We start from the raw sequence: 22,392 nt of genomic DNA, 5'->3' as shown, positions 1-22,392 counted from the left end.
TATAAATGGATCCTCTTCCATACCATTATTATTATTATTATTTTTCTGAGTAGTTCCCCTGCTGGTTGACTTCTAGAAAAGAGTGGTTGGTCTTGGCTAAGGTAGCACGTTACTCTGTTTAGATCCAGTAAAGAGAGGTCTATGTAGCATAGCTTTCACAGTTGCTACTCCTCCCTACTACTGGACTGAGAAAATTTTAGCTAGATCCTTGGAGAAAATCTGACCCAGACACTTTTCCATAATTCACTTTAAATCATTGCTACTTCTCTAACTATAAGCCTGGTTCAGAGCTAGCTTTCGGTGACTATATTCTACTGGGAACTACCCAACCTTTATTGCTAGAATGCTTAAATCGGGTTCATGAAAATGTTAGTCCCTTAAGACCAGACTCGTCTAGACTCATTATGCTCCAGGGACATCCAAGAACTCTGATGAGTAGGAATGCACTAATGTGACTTTAAAATATCTGTTCTGGCAATCATCCACAGCAGTGTTTTTGAAAAGTAGATGATTCTGTTCCACTTGCTATACTCCATTGACAAGTAGAGTCTATTCTCAACGGGCGGCAGAGAGATGAAAGTTTAGTGTTACACTCTGAATACAAAGTATTTTAAATAAATATTTTAATTCTATTGTTGGCATTTACAAGTAGAAAGCATACAGTATGTTACAAATATCAAAATGTGAAAAATATGAACGTTACATAAGTAACAAATGTAAAAAAGGTATTTTCTTACCTTCTCTGAAAGTAAGAAAACTATTCAGCATAGGAAAATATCAGTATCAAAAACACAGCATAGGTGTAAAAAAAGTTTTTACACAGTATTAAAAAATGATCTACAAAATGACAGAAAGTAAGAAGAGTTGCAACTTGATTTTATATAAATTATAAAAACTGGGTACTTGGGAAAATGTTGAATGGATGAAATAGAAGTCCAATCATAGGCTTTGCTCAGGTCAATTTGTTAACATGTTAAAAGCATAGAACTTTTTTTTTCAATAAATAACTTTTAAAAGTGTCTCTTAGAAGTACACTGGAATCATCATTGTGCAGTGGGGGGGGGGGGGCGCGTGGGGGCCAACACGCAGTCATTTCGTTCCTCATGGAAGCCTGAGGAAAGTCAGGAGGCCACGTTTGCAAAAGGGTTCAGAAGTTTTAACATGATTTTGTAAGAAAGAGTTAAAGTGCTGAACAAAATGACTTCATCTTAGTACCCACTGTCTCGTAAAACTTAAGCAAATACTCAGCCATTTCTGAGCACCATAGAATATGGAATCTATAATTCTGAAAAGGGTTAATGGTCTTTCCTTCAAGGATGGGAAGGCTGTTTACTACGCTGTACACAGGACTGGTTAAACCTCAGGGATCTTGCAATGTAAAACATAATTAAAATAATACGATGGACACAATACACATACCCACTATGAGAGAGCACAAGTTCTTTCTGCAATGGTAACGGTATTAATTTCAGAATCACAAACCAAACACTGGTAAATAATCAAAACTTTCCAAATGCTGCATGCCACGTAGCTAGCTACAAAATACAATGCATGCAGGAAAACGAATTCAACCAAGCGTGTTTAAATTAAAGAGTTGTTTGGAGTCTGTTTCAGCAGCATTGTGGTAATTATTTTCACTGTTTCTCTCAACCACCAGTCCATACTGGCCTGTTCTCAAATGTGACCCAACCTAGTTGGCAACCTTACCATGGTCTGAGTGATCTCTCGCTCTTGTATTCTCGTGATGCCAGCATGTAAACCTCACACGTACTGCTCTGCTTCCCCATCTTTGGGGACTGGCTTAGTCGTCCCACCTTTACCTTCTTCATTTGCTGCTGCCTTTTCTGGGAGAGACGCCAAATCTTTAAAAACATCTACATAATGGCCAAAGCCAGGCCCCCAGTTCAAAAGGTTGTCCCAGTTGAAATTCCCTGCTTGCTGGCCAAGCTTCAAGGGCAGAGTGCTGTCGGCAGCCCCGGGTGCTGCCACCTGGCTGCCGGAGGGTCCCCCCTCAGCCCTGCGGCCGTGGTACCTCCGGGGCTTCAGTCTGGCTCCGTAATTATCTTCATCGTCAGCATCCGATTCGTTGACTTGGGACAGCTTGGGCATCCTGGAAGTGTACACCACGGGCTTCTCCCGGTCGTATTCCATTTCTGAGCACGTGAAAGACTCGTGGGAGTCGCTGTCGGAAGAAGACTCGGGCGCGGGAATGCCGTCCGCCGGGTTCCTGGTTCTGGACAGCGGCCTCCTGCAGTCCTCCTCTGAAGACGACCTCCCGTGGTCCGCGCTGCAGATGCTGGGGTTTCTGGGGCGAGGGGTGTTCAGCCTCTCCACCTCTTCGATGGAGAGTCCCACCGGAGGAGAAGACTCCAGAGGAATCTGGCCAGTTGGGTGCTTCAGGCGACTCCCGGGCCTGGAGCCCTGCGCCGCCATGGCCTGCGGACTCTTGCTTCTGCGCCCCAGCCGCGTGGCATAGTTGAACACGCCGGGCTGGCAGGCCTCCCCGTGCATCTCCAGGGCACTCCCGTCCCTCAGGGGCAGGTGCAGCTCCCTCGCCGGGCTGTTCCGGTAGAACGTGGAGGATTTGGAGAAGGGGGCGGGACTGTGTCGCGACAGGGGGTTGGGGGTGGGGCAGGCCGAGTGGCTGAGCGAGCTGGTCCTCAGGCCCGGGCCGTAGGCGGGCTGGTAGGTCAGGCTGCTGGCCCCCAGGGGCATGGGCGACTGCCTGGCAAAGCCCAGCGGGCTGTGCCTCTGGATGGAGAACTTGGGCGTGTGGCTGCGGAACTGCTTGTAGTGCTGGATGATGTCGGCGTCCGAGGGCGCGATGCTGCTGGCGTTGTCGATGTCGTAGTGCTCGATCTCCTGCTCCGGCGAGGCCAGCGGCGCGCTGGGGACGGTCTCGGGGCCGTGCGGGATGTCGGTCTCGTCGTAGATCAGGTAGGGGTTCTCCCGCTCGATGATGTCGGGCTTGGGGTTCCCTTCCGGCTGCTTCCTCACCGCCATGTCGTCCCCGTAGGGGGGGATGTTGTCCGGGTCATCGAAGGCCACGTTCTCGCTTCCCTTTTTCTTCTTCTCCTTGGGCTTCTTCTCCTCCGCGGGGGCTTTGCCCTTCCTGCCCCTGCACTGGTTGCACAGGATGAGGCTCAGGACCAGCAGAGCCAGCGCGGTGGCGCAGCTGCCCACGATGGCAGGCACGGCCCACAGCGGCAGGGACAGCTCCTCCGGGCCGGGGCTCAGAACGCACACGTGGCCCCCGGGGCTCCCGGCTTTGCACACCTTCCCCTGAGGACAGAGGACGCCGAGGCAGGCCACCACGGTCTCGCAGGTCCTTCCCGTGTGCGACTCCGGGCAGCTGCACGTGAAGCCCGAATGCAGGCCCGGCTCGCAGCTGCCCCCGTTCTGGCACGGGTGCGAGGCGCAGTCGCCCGGGGGCACACACTTGTAGGCGTACCACTGGTTGATGCACAGCAGATCGCCCCAGCAGGGGTTGCTGGCACAGATGTTGGGGCCCCGGCAGCCGATCTTCACCGAGGGGTCGGTTTTGGAGATGGATGCCAAGCTGTGCTTCCCGCTGAAAGGGAGACTTTCGCCACCATACAGCACGGACGCGATGCAGCCGTCGAACCCTGCGGGGAGGAAGCAGCAGGAAAGCAAGTTAGAGAAAGCTTAGGCTCAAAGGGGGACAGCTCAAGCGAGTTTGGGAATCGTGTCTCAGAGCCGCCATCAATTCAAAGGCAGGACAATCTGCATCTTCTGAGATTTCCCACAGCAAAAACGAGCAGCGGATGCTTGGTTCCCTGAGGTTCTGAAGACTCGTGGAAGACTGGACTGGTTTTCATGGTCTCCCTCTTTTCTTCCATTTAATTATTTACTTGTCTGTTTTTACAGCCCACATACCAAGAGTTGCATACATAGAAATCAAATTTATTTTTGTAAGTATAAAGAACAACAACAAAAAAACAGGCCTAAAGCTTTAACCACAAGATTATGCATTATCGATGGAGGTAATATTACTCCCAAGGAGTCAAACACAGTTTCTGGGGAAGCAAAAGAAAAATCTTAGCTCTCACAGTGCTTTGTGGGTCTCCAGAGGATGGACAGAGAGTCTGGCTGTGGCATTAATATTTCATGAGATTGGAACCACAGGGTTAGAAAAAACATCTAAAATGGCTCCTTTGGGGTAATAATGATAATACATATATATGCTTTGTTAGATTGGCATGTACTAATGCAGCTAGCTGCATTGCTCCTGTCTAAAGCATAGGAATCTATTTTGATTTGGCATAATCTACATTCTAAAATAAGTTAAGTACATATGAAGAATTTGTAACCTAGAATTTAACTTTTATGCTTTAACCCCATTAATCTGTCCCAAATTTTCTCTGCCTCTTATTTGACTCTTCATTCCATCCAACTGGCATCTCCACCCCGGATAACTTTCTCCATGAGCTTCGGTGACACCTCCTGAGTTGGTTCCTACGTTGCTGGGTTTCTTCTTATTAGTTTCCTGTTTTGACCCTTTGTCTTCTAGACAGTCATTAAGTCTCAGAGTTACCCAAGGTAAGCAAAGTCCAAGACTTTCTTTTCCCTCTACAGCCTCATGTTATCAATCACACCCAGGGGTGATACTGCAATTTTCTACTGACACTGAAAACTCCTAATTATATATTTCTAGCCTATGTCTACCTCTGAGTTCTAGCACATCCATCCAAATTCTTCCTCAAAGGTGCTTCAAAACCAAACTGTGTCAAAACGAAATCTTGGTGTTTCCAGAAAGATGTTTCTTTGCACTATGCTGTAGAGTCCTCTCTTGCCAACAGTACCCTTTCTTGAGTCAAAAAGTTGGAAACCTCCCCAAACCTTACAAAATCACCAACGGTTTGGTTGATACTACTTTCTAGAATATTGCCTGTCAACTTCTTTCTAACCCTTTTGGTTATAACATTAATCAGAGCTCAAAGTGCCTTGCCCAGTTCATTGTGAACATCCTCCCAAATAGCTTCTGCAAGTCTACTTGTGTCCTCCAATCCATTCTCCATGTTAGCCTGAAAGATCTTTAGCACACCTGCATATCTAATCTTGACACTTTTGTGTTTAATAACTTCCCATTGTTCTGCAGTACAACCAAAACTGCATCATGGTCTAGAATTTTCTTCGATATAAATTTATCTCTTAACTTGACCTCATTATTCAGATTTAAATACCTGTGTCCATTCCCCACATAGGTTTCACTTTCTTATGCTTTTCTTTCACAAACCCCTAAAATTCTACATCCTCCTTTCAATTCATATTTCATAGATTAAAATAGTATTTGTGTTAGGATTTCATGGATGTTTGTCTCCCTTGTTTCATGTGTTCCATGGGGGGAGTGGCTATGGATGAATACATGCACGAATATGTACATAAATGCCTGGTAGATTCACAAGGCATCCAAGCCCAGGAGCTTATGACGAATTGCAAACTGTCTAAAGGTAGTTAGGATGGTCTTGGAATATTCATAATCGATAGTATCAGAAATCTAACTCGTTTTGTGAAGTAGATTTTATTGCTGTATATATGATTTTTCCAGCTTCGTCACAAAACCACCCATTTTTTGAGTAATAATTCTTCCTTTCCTTTATGACTCACTCCATAGAAACATTTACCTGCTTGAGTATCTCGATGAGCTTGGTTGGGTGGAATTCCACCAAGAGATATAGTAAGCACGTCAAGACCACCAAAATCCTGAGTAGGGTGGGCAATATCTCTGTTATAGATCCTGTCAATGGATAGTACAGTAGCAGTTCCGTTCTTTCCGATTAGGAAGGTATGCCAGTGGCCATCTGCAACATACACTTCGGGAATATTTCTCTCCACTTTCCCAGCAATTCCTGCATCTGATGTAAAATGTACTTTGCCATTCTTAATCTGGAAAACACATGAAAAAGAATATGCAATTATAATGTGATATGCTCAAATAAAAATACTGATCAATCTAAAGTAGTTGGAATAGCTGAGAAGTCTGGCAGTATTACAGGTATATATGTATAGACACTGTATCTAAAACTTTAGGTAACATTTAATTTCATATTTAGAAATTTCAATGGTTCTCCAGGGAGTCTTACACTTAAAGCTAATTTTTCAAGATGCATAGTTATTTTCCAGAACACAATTGAGATAATAATGTGAGATAATAGCTATCTTAAGATAAGCAAATTATACCATTGTGAGATTCTATTACCATGACAGTGGCAAGTGTATTCTATTAGTAATACATAACATGCTTAATCAAAGGCCCCTAGTGATCAAAAAGTGTTAAAGCCACTTGCAAGATGAAAAATGAATGCTCTTCCATAAAGGAAGCAGAGTTGGAAAACTAAAGACAAGAAAAAATTGTTTTACCTCTCATCTATTACATACTGGAATTTTAGGAAAAAATGATGCCTATTATTTATATCATTTCTTGAGACGAAAAACATAAAGGGTGGACTCTGACTAACGAGGTGTCTGGGCAAGGCTTCCCTTTGGCTGTCTTTTCCATCTATCTGAGGGGATTGGGTTTCCTTTGCTTCGCCCAGCAGAGTCTTGGATAACAGCGCACTCCACTCCGTTTCTAGCTACTGTGTGTCCAGCACTAGAGAGGACACTTTATGAGACAAGATGGACACCAGGTTCAGAGGTACTGTCTCTTTGGGACAGCCAGGCAGAGCTGGCACCCTGGCAGAGGGTGCAGGGGGGTCCCACTGGCCATGAGGGGAACAGGGGGATGGATCAGCTTGTCACTCAGCTCAAACACCATTTCCACAAGCAACAAACACATCTGGTAGACTTAACAACAGTTCACTTGTACTCCGTGGAAAACCCGTGTACCCCATTGACATACATTACTTGCGGAGTGATACTTCATTAAACCAATCTTTCCAGATAAAAGTACATTTCAGTACCAAACTCAGAATGGAAAAAAAAAAATCTAGTTAAATGACAATAACATTTCATCAATGGGCAACAATTCATGATGTGATGGAAACAGCAAAGCCATTTTAGTAAGTTAGAAGCCTTGTAAGGAGCCTGGGAAAGGGCCTCCTGCCAGCTCTGTGCGTGTCCCACACTTGATCTCACCATGCCACCCTCTTAGTTGATGGAATTCCGATGAAGAAGCCCTTGGAATATGCCACAGAATAGGAGTGGGGTGTAGGAATGTAAGATCCCACTATAACATCCTTAATGTTACCGATTGGATCTGAAATGCCCCCCACAAAAGCTCATGTGTTAGGGTCTGCAGCCATGTTCAGAGGTTATGAAGAACTCTGACCTTATCAGTAGATTAATCTATTTCATGGATTAGTAATATTAATGGACTAGAGGGTGGTAACTGTAGACAGGGAGGAATGGCTGGAGGAAGTGGGTCACTGGGAGCGTGCCCTGGAAGGGTTAATCCTCTCCCTGGCCCCTTCACTCTGTCTGCCTCCTGGCTGCCCTAAGCTGAGAGCTTTCCTCCGCTGTGCCCTTCCGCCATGATGTTGTTTTTCCCCTCAAGCCCAGGGCACTGGAGTCTACGGGCATGGACTGAGACCTCCGAAACCCTGGGCCAAAACAAACTTTTCCTTCTCTAAGTTGTTCTCCTTAGGTATTTTGGTCACAGCAATGCAAACTGATGAACACACTCTTAATGTTTTCCTTCTCCCCAATAAGACTCCACTTGACACTTATATCCTTCCTAACTTTCAAAAAGCATGCTAAGCTTTTTCTTGGTTATTTATCTATATACATTTTGCTCCTTTATTTATTAATTTTTGAATATATAGAACTTTGAATCCTTTGTTCTAATTCTATACAATATATCTGCCTTTACCCAAACCAATAAAGCAAAACAATAGAACAGATTTGGAGCAGAAATAAAAATGAACAACTGACTAATAACACAGAATTCCAAATACGGAGCTACCTGATATGAGGTGAATGAGGGGAGGTTTGTGAAATGCTTTAAATAGGGTACCCAAAGATGCGCTACTTCAGCCTTTCTCTCTGAAATTTTCTCTTCCTAATTTACGGGAACAGAGCCTGTCACTTCTGCATCCTCTCTCCCCTCACACAGCTATCTCTGACACCCTCCCATGGCTACCCGTACAGAATCCTGCCTCCCCAACACTCTTCCTCATTTTCGCCTCTTCATGTGTGTGTGGGGAGGGGGGCAAGATGGTTGAGGACATGGAAAGCAAGAAAGCAAAAGCACTGGTCAGAAAGCACATCAAAATAAGGAAAGAGGCAAGCCAGGAGACTCTGATGAGCTAGCTGAGAAGTAACACTCGTTCTAACCAGTTTCCCAGCCTTCAAGGGGACATTCCTATCCCTGTTATCTGAGTAGTTGGCTTGTTAAAATAGCCACTAACAATCCATTTAATTTCTTATTTCTGGCCTCCCCCCTCCTCATCTTGTATATTATTGTATATTTATTTGCTGAGCCCCTTAAAATCTGGAAAGTTGATTTTTTGAAATTTTCATATCAAAAATGCATATGTGGGCTTGAATTAGTCATGACTATTCATTAACAGTCACTTTTTCCTCAAGAAAAGAAAATCTCTAAGTATTTGCTACCAGCATAACAAAATCTGGAGAAACTGCAGTCCTACTGCATTTGCAAGAATTTACAGCGACAGAAATGGATCCTGACATTCTGCTTCTTCCTTAAGGAAGACAAATTCTGCCTCTGATTCCTCCAAGCACATTGCAATTTGACTGAACTCCTTGGCTTAAAGAGAGGGCGTACAGAAATACTTCCTATGTCATTTACATGGCACAAGGATTTGGAAGCAGCATAACACAGACTTCAGTGTCAATGCCTCTCAAAACAAAGATGTTTCTCATAGACGATGAGGGTCTACTTCTTCCGCTACTTTCTTTGCTTCTAATGCACTTTCCAGTGAAACTTGTAAACACCAAATTATAGTATTGTCAATGACTTGTGGGTCCTGTTTGTAATTGTTTTATTAATCTGGAACTGGGACCTTTGTTTCAACAATGAGGGTGACGTTTTAACCTGAGGATGTTCTCCTGCATGGAATTAGGGCAGAGTGTCCCCAGCTCAGCAGGGCTGACGCCTTCGACCTAATGGGTCTTTGCTGCAGGGTGCTGCGTGCCTCACAGCGAGTTTGGCAGCATTCAGGACCTCTACCTAGCAGATGCCAAGAACACTTCCACCCCGCAACTGTGACAGTCAACAGTGCTACGGGCAATGCAAAATGTTCCCTGGGGAGGCAAAATCGCCCTGTTTGGCAACAATTAAGGAACTATAATTTGAGAATTTAAAAGAAGATTTGTTTTTGCACAACTTACTAAAGATATGTACAAGCAACCCACCAACCAAGGTTGGCTTAGTTGAGAAATTTTGAGGCTAAAAAGTCTAAAATTTAGAAAAGTACATCTAATTTTTGTATTAGGTGTGAATTAAATAAAATAATTTCTGATCATTTTCTATGTATTTTTCTTTTATTTTTGAATTTTTAGTCAATTTCAAAAAATTGATTTGTAGGTGAATTCAGCAAGTGTGGTCTTGTTTCCTTGAGAATTCACTAGAATTCATATAAAAATTATCAGCAGAATTGTAATACACAAAACGATTTTAATGGAAAGCAGTTATAAAAAACTAAACTGAAAAACGGATGGTCAACATGGTGATGACTTACTTGTGGGAAAGAAAGCAAAATAACCATTTCAGGAATTCAGAAAGATCAGAGCAGGTGGGAAAAGCATGTGTCATGAAGTTATTCCCCAGGTGAGCCTCTTGTTTAAAGATTAGAAATGTAAAAGGTTAATGATAAATCCATTTATTGTTGCCATGAAATATAATTTTTAAAGAGTACTTAAAACAATTGCAGAGATCAGGTGAAATTCCCCTTAGAATACATCCAAAATGTACTTAATCTCACAACATTTACCTGGATGGTGATTGAATCTATAGCCCAAAATAAAGTCGGATCATTTCCAAATGTTCATCTGCATGCCAATCTTACCAAATAACATATACCTATCAATAGTTAAAATAATTCTTGGAGAATATTGTTTTTCCATTTCAAAGACATTATCTTTTTGTTTTGCTTGGCTTGAAAGTAGGGGGGAAGCAATACACATTTTCTTTTTACCGGACAAAATAGATTGCAACGAATTCTGTCTGTGCTGCCCGCCTGGCAGTGGTCCCCTAGAAATCAAGACAGAGTGTCAGAAACCAGCCCATTCAGCCCTCTGCTCCTCCGGCCAGTGCCTGGGCAATAGTGAAGATAGATGGCACTGGACGGGTGCACAGCATTGGTCAGAACTCCACCGGGTTGTAAAGGAGGGGACGGTCAGGGAGGGAGAAGTGACTTAAAGGGGCGGCAGGTGGTCTCCTCAGGAGTGGCCATGGCTGTCTCACCTTCACGGTGGTGTAGTTGCTGCTTTCCTGGATGTGGATTAAGATGCCATTCTCGCTTCTTGTCCTGAACTTGACTTCCAGGCTGCTCACACCAAAAGGCTCCAGAGGGGCGCCACGGATACTCTGTCTTAACAAGTACTCCCGCTTCTCGTTCTGGCTCACGTGGTAGTCCAGGCGTCCCTTGCCTTCCAGTGACAGGGCAGTGTCCGGGGTGACAGCTGGAAGCCAGGGAGGAAAGGGAGAAGTGAGTACCCCTCAGGCACATCTCAGCACATTTTCTATAGCGACAGAAGTCAAATAAAAAGGACAAAGAAGATAGAGTTTGGGGAATTAATGGCCCTAATCTTACGGTGGAAAAAAACAATTTCCATTTGTGAGTTGTTACATAAATTTATTTCAAATGCTTAAATCCATTTCAGAACCATGACACATAAAACGATTTATGACAGTCATTAATCATTTGGGAAATATTCACCAAAATGCTTGCCTCATAATACAAATCATGAAAATTTGAAGACTCAGCCACCTGTTGAAAATATGCACTTGAAAATTTTGTTTTTAATCAATTTCACTGTAAATCCAAAATTCATAAGTGAATATATTTACTAGTTACAATGACTTCTGGTCTTTGACTGATCTTTGGAAATTTGGCTAAAGAAGTGTACACTCAAATACTTATAATTGAGACACTGTATTTTCAGTAATTGTGTATAGTTTATCATCATGTATAATCATATATAATTAAAATTTATAATAATGTGCTAAAATGTTCATATTCCAGAACTATGGAAGTTTAAACCAATGACAAAACTGAAGAAAAAAACAGAAATGGGGCAAAGGTATCTTAGCACTGGATGATATACTTTCAAAAGGTAACATTTATTATCTGTGAATCCTATACAGATTTAAGACAATGAGACTCGCATTTTTCAAGCCAATGGCTCATTTCATACTCCAGATTTATTAGATTTCTACTTCCTAGATGCTCACTTATGTTAAGAAATGTCATGTGACAACATATTTTTTCTATGCTTTTAATATATCTGAAGTAATTGCATACAATTATACTGTCTACTACCAAGGTCTTTTAGATATAATATCTTAAATTTTATCATTCATTTCTATTCCTTCTCATATTATAATAAAATAAAATGAGTCTTTAAAAAGTAATCAGGTGCCTGCAGTTGAATTAAGTAGTAACCACTTATTTGAAAATAAAGTAATTCTTCTAAAAGAGGTCCCATTAGAGGGAACTAGTAGAATATACATCTTGAAATGATAGAAAAACATTTTCTAATGATGGTTTGATTATCAGTCATGTCTTACTAAAAATAAAACCAAGGAGTAAAAGACAAGTAGCTAATGAAGAATTCAGAAAGTAATAGTCAAAACCAATTCCAACTGATTGCACATTGAAAGTCTCACCTTCATTGTAATACATTATGTTGCTACTGTATTGTGTTTTTAGCAGTGTTTGCAGGATTTACTGTGTATATTTTTCTACTAAGCACAAAAAATTAACCAAAGAAATATTCCCTAATGGTGGATGATATTAAATTACAGCTTGAATATAGCAACTGACCTTTTAAGTTGCCTAGCATTCTTTCAGGTAACACAAAAATAACTCAATAAAATATATTTGTAAAATGAAAGCTAAAGATTAAATTAGTGAGTAACTCCTTGAAAGGAGGCCACTCTTCTATACTTAAAGAACCTTAATTAAGAATATCATTATCTTTTACCAGTTATTACATATTTACTATTTTAAATATTTGGAATGAAAACATAATTTAAAAAATTCAAATATGTATTTCAGGTGCATGCATTTATACTTGTCATGACTATTTACTTTCCAGTGGAAGATGGACCCATTTACATACATTTTTCACAGTATTTTCCAGTCAGTCCTTCTTTGCAGTGACATTGCTGCCATGACCAGAAATCCATACATGTGCCACCATGTTGGCAGGGGTTTCGAGTACAAGCGCCTTCCAGTCGGGGGCATCTAAAATATAATCATAACAGAGAGCCATCAAGCAAGCAGGACGGGAGGGAGTGTGCTAAACACAGATATACACTTTTATCCACCTGTTTAATTTCAAGTAATCATGTGACGCTCAGGTTACAAGACGTTATCAGCTAATCAAATTGGAAGTCATCATGTGACACAACATCCATCTTATAGGAAAAGAGATGATCAAACAAAAACAATATACATCAACAGAAGGGGTGACAATTTATTCTTTAAATCAGTGCGTATTCAAGTAAGACATGTTGGTCACATAAAACTTGGGCTAAGATGTTACAGCTGCCACATCTAGATTCCATTCCACATTCCTCCACCAAGCTACTAAGGCAATTAAGGATTATCGGATGCCTATTGATAATGCCAAGCTTTGGTGTAAGCATGGAGGTAGGTGATGAAAACAAATCCAGGCATTCATGAAATACTATTCTTTTCTTTGGGAGAAAGAGACAATAAAGGAAACCTTAACTAAACATGTAGCTTGTTGGAGGTAAGTTCAGTGGAATAAGTAAGACAGAGGACGTGTATGAGAATCTTGGGGTTTCCCAGATCTCTGAACTGGACAGTGAGGGGCGGGTTCATCTTTTCTAAAAGCTGGGCAAAGGCAGCAAGGGTGAGACAATCATTTCCGGCAGAGGAGACGGCAAGGTGAAGGTGGACCCATCACCCAGGGGACAGTCTGGCTGCAGCAGAGGGAGCAAGAGGCCGTGCTCTCAGGAAGGAAGGAAGGCCGGGTCACGGAGGACACGTAAGCCAGGGCGAGGACTCCTCACTGTCATCCCGTGAGACGTGGCACTAGGGCCGGGTTTAGAGCAGAGCGGCAAGAGGAACTGATTTGTTCTAAGAATGTCACTGTGGCTCGTGGTAGGCCAAAAGTGAAGTAGACAGGAGGAGAGGTGTCCAAGGAGGTGGGGAAGCTTTGGCTGAGCAGGTTTGACTTAAAAGCATATATTCAAGAGAAAAAAATTGATATTTACAAATGTGTTTGTTGAACTTGGGGAAAGATATAGAAGGAGGTACACCACACTATTACCAGTGGTATGAAATCTCAGCCCTGTCGGTACCATCTATCAATAATAATATTGGGATAATGCTACTTTGTAGCAAAACAAGAAAAATATAGAAAAAATACAAATGCCTATTGCCTAAAACCCTTAAGTTAGAAACATTAGAAGTTATCGATAGCTCCATCTTTATGATTTTTATTTCCAGAGATCTTATCCAAGGAAAATAATGTCAGCAAAGATTTTTTGTGAAAATATGTTGATCACAGGGTTATTAATATATTGGTAAAAATGGAAACAACTATGGTATACAACAGTAGTTAAAATAGAGTACATTCATATTATGGGATACTAGGCAGGATGAACATGATAATAACCTAAGGGTATTTGTTCCTGGGTGGATGGGTTATAGATTATTAATTTTTATTTTTTTCTTTACATTTTTTTCCTGAAATTTCCAAATTTTCAAAGTAAGCAAGAATAATTTTTAAAATATGTAATTTCTGTAGTTCCTAAGTCATTGCTGGAAGCCTAATACATAATCAAATCTTTAAAAAAATCTTAGAGTTTACAATTAATTAAGTTTGATCTCTTAAACTGTGCACACCTTAAATCCCAGTGGCTGGTGAGGCTGAGGCAGGAGGATCACAACTTTGAAGCCAGCCTCCAGCTGACAACCTAGGGACACCCTATCTCAAACTTTTACAAAAGGGCTAAGGATGTGGCTCAGTGGTAAAGTGTCCCTGGGTTCAACTCGAATTACCAAAAAAAAATTAGCTGTTCAAACTGCATCAAGGTTTTGGAGTACAAATATGTCTGTCTATACGTAAAACTAATTTCAAACAAAGTGTTCATGAATACAATAGCTAACATAGACCTATGGCAATATGCCAGGTTCCTCTCCATATAATGATTCAACCACTAGTGCATTTGATCTTCCTGACTCCGTAAGGAAAGGTGAACACATGCATGCACACACAGATAGTTTTCTTGGACTCCAGAAAGCAAAAATTATCTAATTAGCTAGCATACTTTATGCCAAATAAAGTTTCTCAGCTATAAATAAACACTTAAAGCATAAAATGTGGTATTTTTAGGGATTTGGGCACAATCATTTCATCTTTGGATGTCCACTTAGCATATTCTTCTGCATTTTTCCCTAAAATTATAAGAAAGAATCCTTACTGATCCAGAATGCCCTGGGCGGCCAGAGCTTGGCTGGGTTCCAGAGGCCTCCCATTGACCGCAAACTCCATTATACATCCCACAAAATCATGGCTTTCCACGTGTCCTCTCCTCTGCAGGATGGGTTCCAGCGATCTGATACCTCCGACTGTGACTCGGTTTGGCTGAACATCAAGAGTCCTGAATAAGAAAGGCAAGATAAGGATATGAGTACAAACACGAGAGAGTTCAGCAAAATGTTTAATTTGGGGGGAGGAGCAGTGAATATAACTTTTTCTTGCATATATTATAGTGTGGTAAAGATGGATGGAAAACATTACAGCTGGCACCGTTCCCCCAGATACCTGAAGGGTTGTTTGTTTTTCAAGATATAAAACATAATAAAACTTGTGAATATTACACTTTAAATCAGTCAAATTTGCCTTACGTAACAATGCTGAGTCAGCAAGAAGTGGCCAAGAAGACAAAATGTGCGAAAGCAACGGCAAGCCCACCACGGGTATCAGCTCCCTGGTTCTTTCTCTAGAGACAGGTCTGCCAGCAAGTTGGCTGGTGCAACTCAATTGTGTGTTTTCTCTGTTCCTAGTAAACTCGATCACACTTGTGATAGGCTAGTTCTGCGTTTCCCTGTTCGACGCTCTCAAAGCACGTGTTAACCATCACAGACACCTTCAGAGAGTGAGTCGGAGTCAGGCTGCCTGTCCTTCTCTTCCTCCAGGACTCCAGTCACCTGCAACTCCTTCATGAACTTTTCAACTACTGAGCGCACTAAACTCTCTTTTCTTTACTTTATCCTCATCTCTGTGAAGGCCTTTGAAACACAACCGTAACACAAAATGCCATTGATCACCAACTTTTTATTTCATGGCATGAGAATCTCTACCAGGGGAGTAAATTATCTTAAACTTTTATGTAATATTTAAACAATATAATGATTTTTAAATCTGCATATTTGAAACGCCATGTAATAATAAAGATCATACTACTCATTTTGCTTACCAGTCATCTGAAACCGCCACATTACTGACAGTGCAGTATCCTGGTTCTTGGTTCTCTGAACAGGAGTCCACGGTCAAGGACGCTGCCTGCAAAGCAAGAGTAGGAAATGTCACTGCGGAGCTCACGTCCCTGCAAACCTCCCAGCCAGCCCACCCAGGATGCATCTCTGCAGATGTGATTCTGACCCTGTGAGGACCCTGTGATCTGGTATGATATGAGACATGACAAATCATAGAACTTACTACAAATATTAAATCATGGCTCATATTTCTTTGATATCTTTAAAACCGAAATTGTATCTTTACATACAAGAGGTAGCAGGGTGCTTTGAAATTTTCTCTCCTGCTTCCTCATTTTATAGATGAAAAAATAAAATGTCATGAATCATCAGTCTTCCTTAGAATAGCACACAATAGTTCTGAATCATTTGCTGGGATTATAATCTTCATAAACATTTATTCTACTATGGAGCTATTCTAACAAATGAAAAAACATTCGACTTTCAATTTTCCAAAATCTTATTGTAATATTTCAGCCAGATTTATAAAAAATGTTGAAGGTACAGTATAAACACTGTACTAGCAATCTGTGAAACTGTTAATATTCGTATTGCAGTGGAAGTTTGAAATAAAGTAAAAACATCAAATAAGTGTTCTCACACATGTTAAGATTATTATGTTAATAACCCACCAGAGCACATCAATGTACAAATGGGATGCACTGCTATATACTGCTAGACTGTAGAAACGCCCCAGCGATATCTCAATCACACACTGGTCATTGTTGCGTCCTAAGGGATGCCGACCCCTTGAGACCACAGCTCTCTGTTGGTGGAACACAGACTATTACAGGACCCTATTATTCTGGGGTGACCCAGAAGCACAGGAGGATGGTGGATTCTCCCCAAGCAGAGAACACGGTTCTAACAACTTACTCAGATGTCACAGAGCAAGGTTAATTCAACTTTGCTACATTTATATAAGGGAAACACATACTGTGCAACCATCAGTTTACGAGAATGTCTATCGTCTGAGTTTAATTGTAGTATGAGCAAAGCAAGGCAGGAAGTGCCCCCCGCCCGGGGCAGGTCCAGCCCGCTGCCCTTCAGTCAGCTGCGAGGGCCAGGTAGCAAGATCTCCGCCTTCCAGAATCAGCCTGCTTTCTTTCATTATTTGTGGAATCGTCCATTGCTGTGAGAGTCCACTTCTATCAGCATTGCTCATGACTTTTTGGAACTGTCTGTAAAATGTGTATTGGGATGGGGGATTTATGAAAGTCTGTCTTAAGTATCTCATATTCCAGGAGCTGCATCGGGCCCATTCATGATGATTGTGCATTAACGATTTTCAAATATTTCTATCAGTTTATTCTAAGCACCACAAACTCTTAAAGGCCACATGAATTTTTTACTGCTACCTTCTCAAGTAAATGATGACAAACACTAGCATTCTCAAGGAAACACATCCCCTGGCAATTCTGACAAGACACGCAGGCTCCGCTTGGTTTACTTTGTTAGTAGGTCCTGGTTCTTTCACGTTATCTCTGAAACTAAGTGACATGCAATCTCAGAAGCAGCATTAGGTTCTCATGACACAACGTAGGCTGCTTTTGTTGAGTCACCATCTCTCTGTAGACGCTGTGCCAAGTGTCCGTCCTGGGGTCCCTGAGCCAGGGCCCGTGGGTGTGCTCACACAGACTCCCAAGAATGCCTCCACCAGAAAACCAAGCTGTACCCATGGCACTGTGCACCGGGCACTCTTTATAAGCAGCCTCAATTTCCTATTGTCTACAATCTTGGTGATACAACTCAAAGAAAGAGTCAGCCAGGGGATGATTTATTTGAATAGTCACTGGTGCAATTTAATCTTGAGAGCTGAATGTCCTTCCTCGTACTGTCGAGTTTCTGCCCCAGCACCACTGTAAACTGAGACGCTTCTCTCCCGACTATGTCATGATTAAAAGCTGAGAGGCTAATGATTTTGCCAGCTTTCCAAAAAAAATCATTTTCAACTGTAGAAAATAACCAACTCAGAACCCAGCAGGGGCCTTCCCTAGATGTTTTTTGAAGCAGGGAGACATTTTTCCTGCGACTGAATTACAAATGTCGAGAGCAGTTTTTTCTCATTTGCTATTATTGTCACTGCATACCAACGTGCGCTGGGGGAGTCCCTTCTGCACCCCTTCTGGCACTCGGCTCAGGGACATCCCTTCCACTCTCCTCTCACTCCCAGGTCCTTGTTTGACAGATGCACACAGTCAGGGCATTCAAAGGGCCCTGGAGGTTGTCAGGTGACACTGTGTGTACCACACACCAATCTGCTTGAGAAGGTCTCAGAAATATGGCTATCTTGCATTTGACTGGGAAGTCGGGTGAGGGAATCCCCTGCTGCTCCTTCTCAGGGAAGTTTTAGGACATCCCTACAGCTAGTGTAAGTCCCAAATCCCTGTGCCCAACCTCTCGACCGCTGTCACTGGGAGCCTCTATCCTGCTGGCTCTACCCATCACCAAGAGCACTGGTTGGTGGTCCTCTGCAGACGCGTCCCTGAGGTCTTCCTTGAGGAAGAGGATGCTAGTGTGGAATTACAGGACTCTAAACTCTCCAGCAGGAATGAGGGCAGTAACTGACCCAAAGAGCTCTTTTATCCAAGACTTGTTTGCTGTCCCTCTATTAAGATTCATGGAAGTCACGTGGCCTTTCATGCATTACTCGTAATTCACAATTTGTTCAGATGGACATGGAGCAAAATATTCACGTTTTTAATTTCCAAAGTCTACACAGGGCGGTGCTGGTAACAACTCAGCATGAGTGCCGACGTAAGCACCTGCTTTACACAGGAGAGCTGGAATTTTATATGTGATTCCTGCAAATCTATACAATAATGGGGAAATGTAGGCCTACCATTATTCCAGTTTTAAAGAACAAATTTTACTGGTGCAGTGGTGCATGCCTATAATCCCAGTGACTCAGGAGACTGAGACAGGAGGATCGCAAGTTCAAGGTCAGCCTCAGTAATGTAGCGAGGCTCTAAGCATCTCAAAATAAAAGATTGAAGGGCTGTGTGTGGCTTCATGGTTAAGCATCACTGAGTTCAATCCCCATTATCAAAAATAGAAAGAAAAGAGAGAACAAATTTTGATTTTTGCTCAATCCCCTTCCAATAAACACCTTGAGTTACTATCAAATCAGGGCTCTAAATTAGTACTTTTAAATAGATCTTTTAATTTTGGAGGGGTTAGAATATGACTACTCTAAATTACAATTTTCTATTACATTTTATTATTATGTTTTGGTCTCATTTTCACAATGTTGCAGTAATTTTACTCAGTAAACATCACATAAATCAAATACGTTAGAAAAATATTGCCTTTAGAGATTATTAATTACAAATTAATAATGAGAGAGAAGACAATGTATAAATATGAAGACTTATAAAATCACACAATGCTCCTGCTGTTTTCTCACCTCTATTTATACAGCACACACCCACTAACCTGGTAGGAGCCCTGTCACTGAGTTGGATGTGGTGATAACCAAGGATGGAAAGCAGCTAACGGGTGCCCTGAAGAAACTGGTAGTTACAGAAGGCACAGAAACTCTGCCTTTAAAATTAATTATGGATCAGAGGAAAAACTAGCAAAAACAACACAAATATTTTACATTGTCTCTGGATGTTGCTTTTATGTGTTCCTATATGACAAAGTATATCCAAACTCAGCTGCAAAAATATTTCTTTTGTCAGATGCACATGTCATTCATTGTGTCAGACGGAGCTGCACCTTGTCATGGAGTGCAGAAATAAATCTATGGCCGTTTAGATCCCAGGTTTCTTCATCAAAAAGTGTTTTAAGAATACTCATCTTGTTTCGAGTAATTGTTCATTTTAATAGATAATTTGCCCAATAGATAATATTTACCCAATTCTATTTATTTTCATAGGATAAAATATAAATCTTAGAAAAAGCAAATTTAAAAAAAAAACCTTGAAATTAAAGTATACAACTACTTTAGGATAGTTTTGTTAGCATTTACTTATTCAGAACACTTGATAGTTATGGGAAAAGGGGGGAACCACAGACAGATACTTGGGAAGATAAATCCCATTTTATTGCAGTACATCACATATTTTCCAACATTAATAGGGAATGAAATGATTCATTTGCATTTATAAATAAAATATTTGTTCAATAAGTTATTTGTTCAATAAACAGAATTCCTAAATAAATGTCATCACTATTATCAGGAGAGCTGTGCAATAAAATCGACAATCATACAACATAGAGATCCTCAATATTGTGGAATTGTAATTCTGAAAATATCTTAGAAAAATGAAATATGGAAACAAGCTGCATCCTCACTCAGCAACATGCCTCACAGACAGCAGTGTGTTTAGGTGCTGGTGTGATACGGATGATAAAGAATTGTACAGCACTGAAGTAAGCAGGAGGGGTCATGTCTTGTCAGTCACTTCCAGTTAGGGGAAGAACACTTAGAAAAGTGGCTATTTTACGCAGAGCCCTGACGCTATGGAAATATTAGTGGCATGCTTTGCAGAGTGCTCCTGATTTACTTTCTCTTTTCATTGCTTTGGAGCCAGTGGCAGAGTTAGCCTGAGCAGAAAAGGAGGACTTTCAAGCCTCTTCACGTTTGTGGCTCACGTAGTCAAACAATGAGTAAGCATGATGTCATTCAACTGCACCCTGGTCCACATCGTCTGTCCCGGAGACCTAATGTAATGGCCATCCAACAGCAAGAAAGTGAGGCTAAGGTGAGGTGAAGCCACTTACCATCCCTGCCCTCCGGGCGATCACAGTGTGGAAGTGTCCGTCTGACACCTTCTTCATGGTGGTGAGCTTATATGAGCCACTGCCTAGATTGTAAGAGAATCTCAGCCTTTCTTCAGCGATCTCCAGGGCCAGAAACTCAGCCCGGTCCCCTGTCTGGTTGTCATAGTTGTACAGCAATAAGGCGTGACTTTTGATAGTTGCAAATTTGACATAAATATAGTTGTTATTGGGGTCCAAGCTGGGAAACTCCATGTACGATAATTCCTCAAATCCATAACTGTTCAACTCACAGTGCTTTCCAAAGACGCCTGCGGGTGGGGAAATTGAAAAATTAATGTAACAGCTTCCAGTGAAATTTTATCAAATTATTTTGATTATAATATTTTGAGCTATAATGATGAATCATGCTTTTAAAAACTGGTTTTTATTACTGTACAAAGAACCCAGTAAAAGCTAAATTTGAAACAGAACAGGTGATGATCTTTAAAGCCCATAACTGAGATGACAGGCTGGTGACACTGTTTTCTCTTTGACACATTAAGGAACATGTCAAAGTTTCCCCATTTGTAAAATTTCAAGGACTTTGAACAAAGGAATATGTCCAGAGGGATTCCTTCTGGGAAAGTTTTCAGAAGCACTTTGTTGATCTTTATAAGCTTTTACTTTATAATTTGCAACCAAGTTACTTCCTTCACAGTATTTAATTCTTAAACCAACTTCAATTAAATTGAGGATGATACACTCGTTCATTTTGACTTGAAAACAAAAATTCGGTTCCTATACTTAGAGTATTTTTAAGGGTCACAAAGTGAGGGAAGGGCAACCTTGCTTCTAGGGAAGGAAATAACTGTCTTGTATTCTTATCTCTTCCGTGTTTCATACCCTCTGGAGGATGATTTACAGCATGCTACTTTAAAATAACTTTGTTTTTTTCTGAAATTCAGTATTTCCATTTGTTTGTGCAGTACTTTTTCCAACTTGAAAAAAGAGTTTTATTAAAGTTACAAGGCTACGCCAAAATTCTTTTCCCACAAATATTAGTAGACTGTGGCAAACGATTGGAAAATTAATCTGGGCCAATACATCATGACTCTGAGTAACGTTCAAAGGTTTTATTCCTTCATTTTGGCTTAATATCTCCATAAATGCATTCAATTTTGAATCAGGGAATTGTTCAGCCTGAAGGAACCAATGCCATTATTTTACAGAGTATTTAAAACTTGCCTAAGGGGACAGACCATGGGAAACACGGACAAAACCTGAAGCCAGATCCACTGGTCTAGTTTTGCTGTTTTGACTATATCACATTTTCTATCCAACATTCTTCAAGTTAAAATGCCCTGGAGCTGCTACAAAAACTGGTAGCCCTTATCTGTCCTTCTCTGTCCAGAGTAGATAATATGCCTTATAAACAAGTGGAAAGTATATATGACTTATTGTTTTAAATCTTTAACTGAAACTGAAAAAAGGCAAGAGAATTATAGGAATGATATATGTCATATGTAATACATACTATTTTATTTTATGTATTATGAATTTATTATGTTTATCATAAGTAATTGTTATATTCTTATATATTTATGCAATTTATGCAATAAATGATGTTTATATTTATGCAATGTTTATTTTTATGACTTAGGTATTATTATATCATATGTATCATATATATTATTTCTATATGCAGAAAGAGTAACTGAAGTTGCCAAAGACCAAGGACAAAGCAAGCAAATGAAATAGAAAGATTACTAAGGAAAAGTTTTCACTGGGTTCTTCTAGGTCTCTTCTGATTAAATTTTAATTAATTCATAAAAGTATAGTTAAATTTGAATACAAATATATGCAGAAATTATATAGGTACTGGAAAATGTTTTACATTTTTATTCAAATTAATATTGTATTTTCAAACATGAAAATATTTATAGATTCTCTTTTCATTGGTTTTATATTTCTACAGAAAATTAACATTTTTGTCTTTAAAACACGGTAATAAAATTTAATGAGGTCT

At 40.9% G+C, this 22,392-nt stretch overlaps 1 protein-coding gene across 2 annotated transcripts in view; it reads right to left on the bottom strand.

Moving 5' to 3' along the window:
• Nucleotides 1-644: 644 nt before the first annotated feature.
• Nucleotides 645-22,392, bottom strand: part of Fat4 (FAT atypical cadherin 4) — a 158,191-nt gene continuing 136,443 nt past the window's right edge. For both annotated transcript variants that reach the window (XM_047566294.1, XM_047566295.1), the window contains 7 exons: nt 20,388-20,695; nt 15,602-15,687; nt 14,603-14,782; nt 12,268-12,392; nt 10,388-10,605; nt 5,646-5,907; nt 645-3,626 (listed from right to left, as the gene is read on the bottom strand). In XM_047566294.1, coding sequence (XP_047422250.1) covers nt 1,762-3,626; nt 5,646-5,907; nt 10,388-10,605; nt 12,268-12,392; nt 14,603-14,782; nt 15,602-15,687; nt 20,388-20,695 — 3,044 coding nt within the window. In that variant the 3' untranslated portion in view covers nt 645-1,761. The remainder of the gene's footprint in view (nt 3,627-5,645; nt 5,908-10,387; nt 10,606-12,267; nt 12,393-14,602; nt 14,783-15,601; nt 15,688-20,387; nt 20,696-22,392) is intronic.

The sequence above is a fragment of the Sciurus carolinensis genome, chromosome 10, assembly GCF_902686445.1.
Source record: "Sciurus carolinensis chromosome 10, mSciCar1.2, whole genome shotgun sequence".
In the NCBI taxonomy this organism is placed as follows: domain Eukaryota; kingdom Metazoa; phylum Chordata; class Mammalia; order Rodentia; family Sciuridae; genus Sciurus; species Sciurus carolinensis.
Note: the sequence above shows the minus strand (reverse complement) of the source record. Positions and strands in the feature narration are given on the sequence as shown.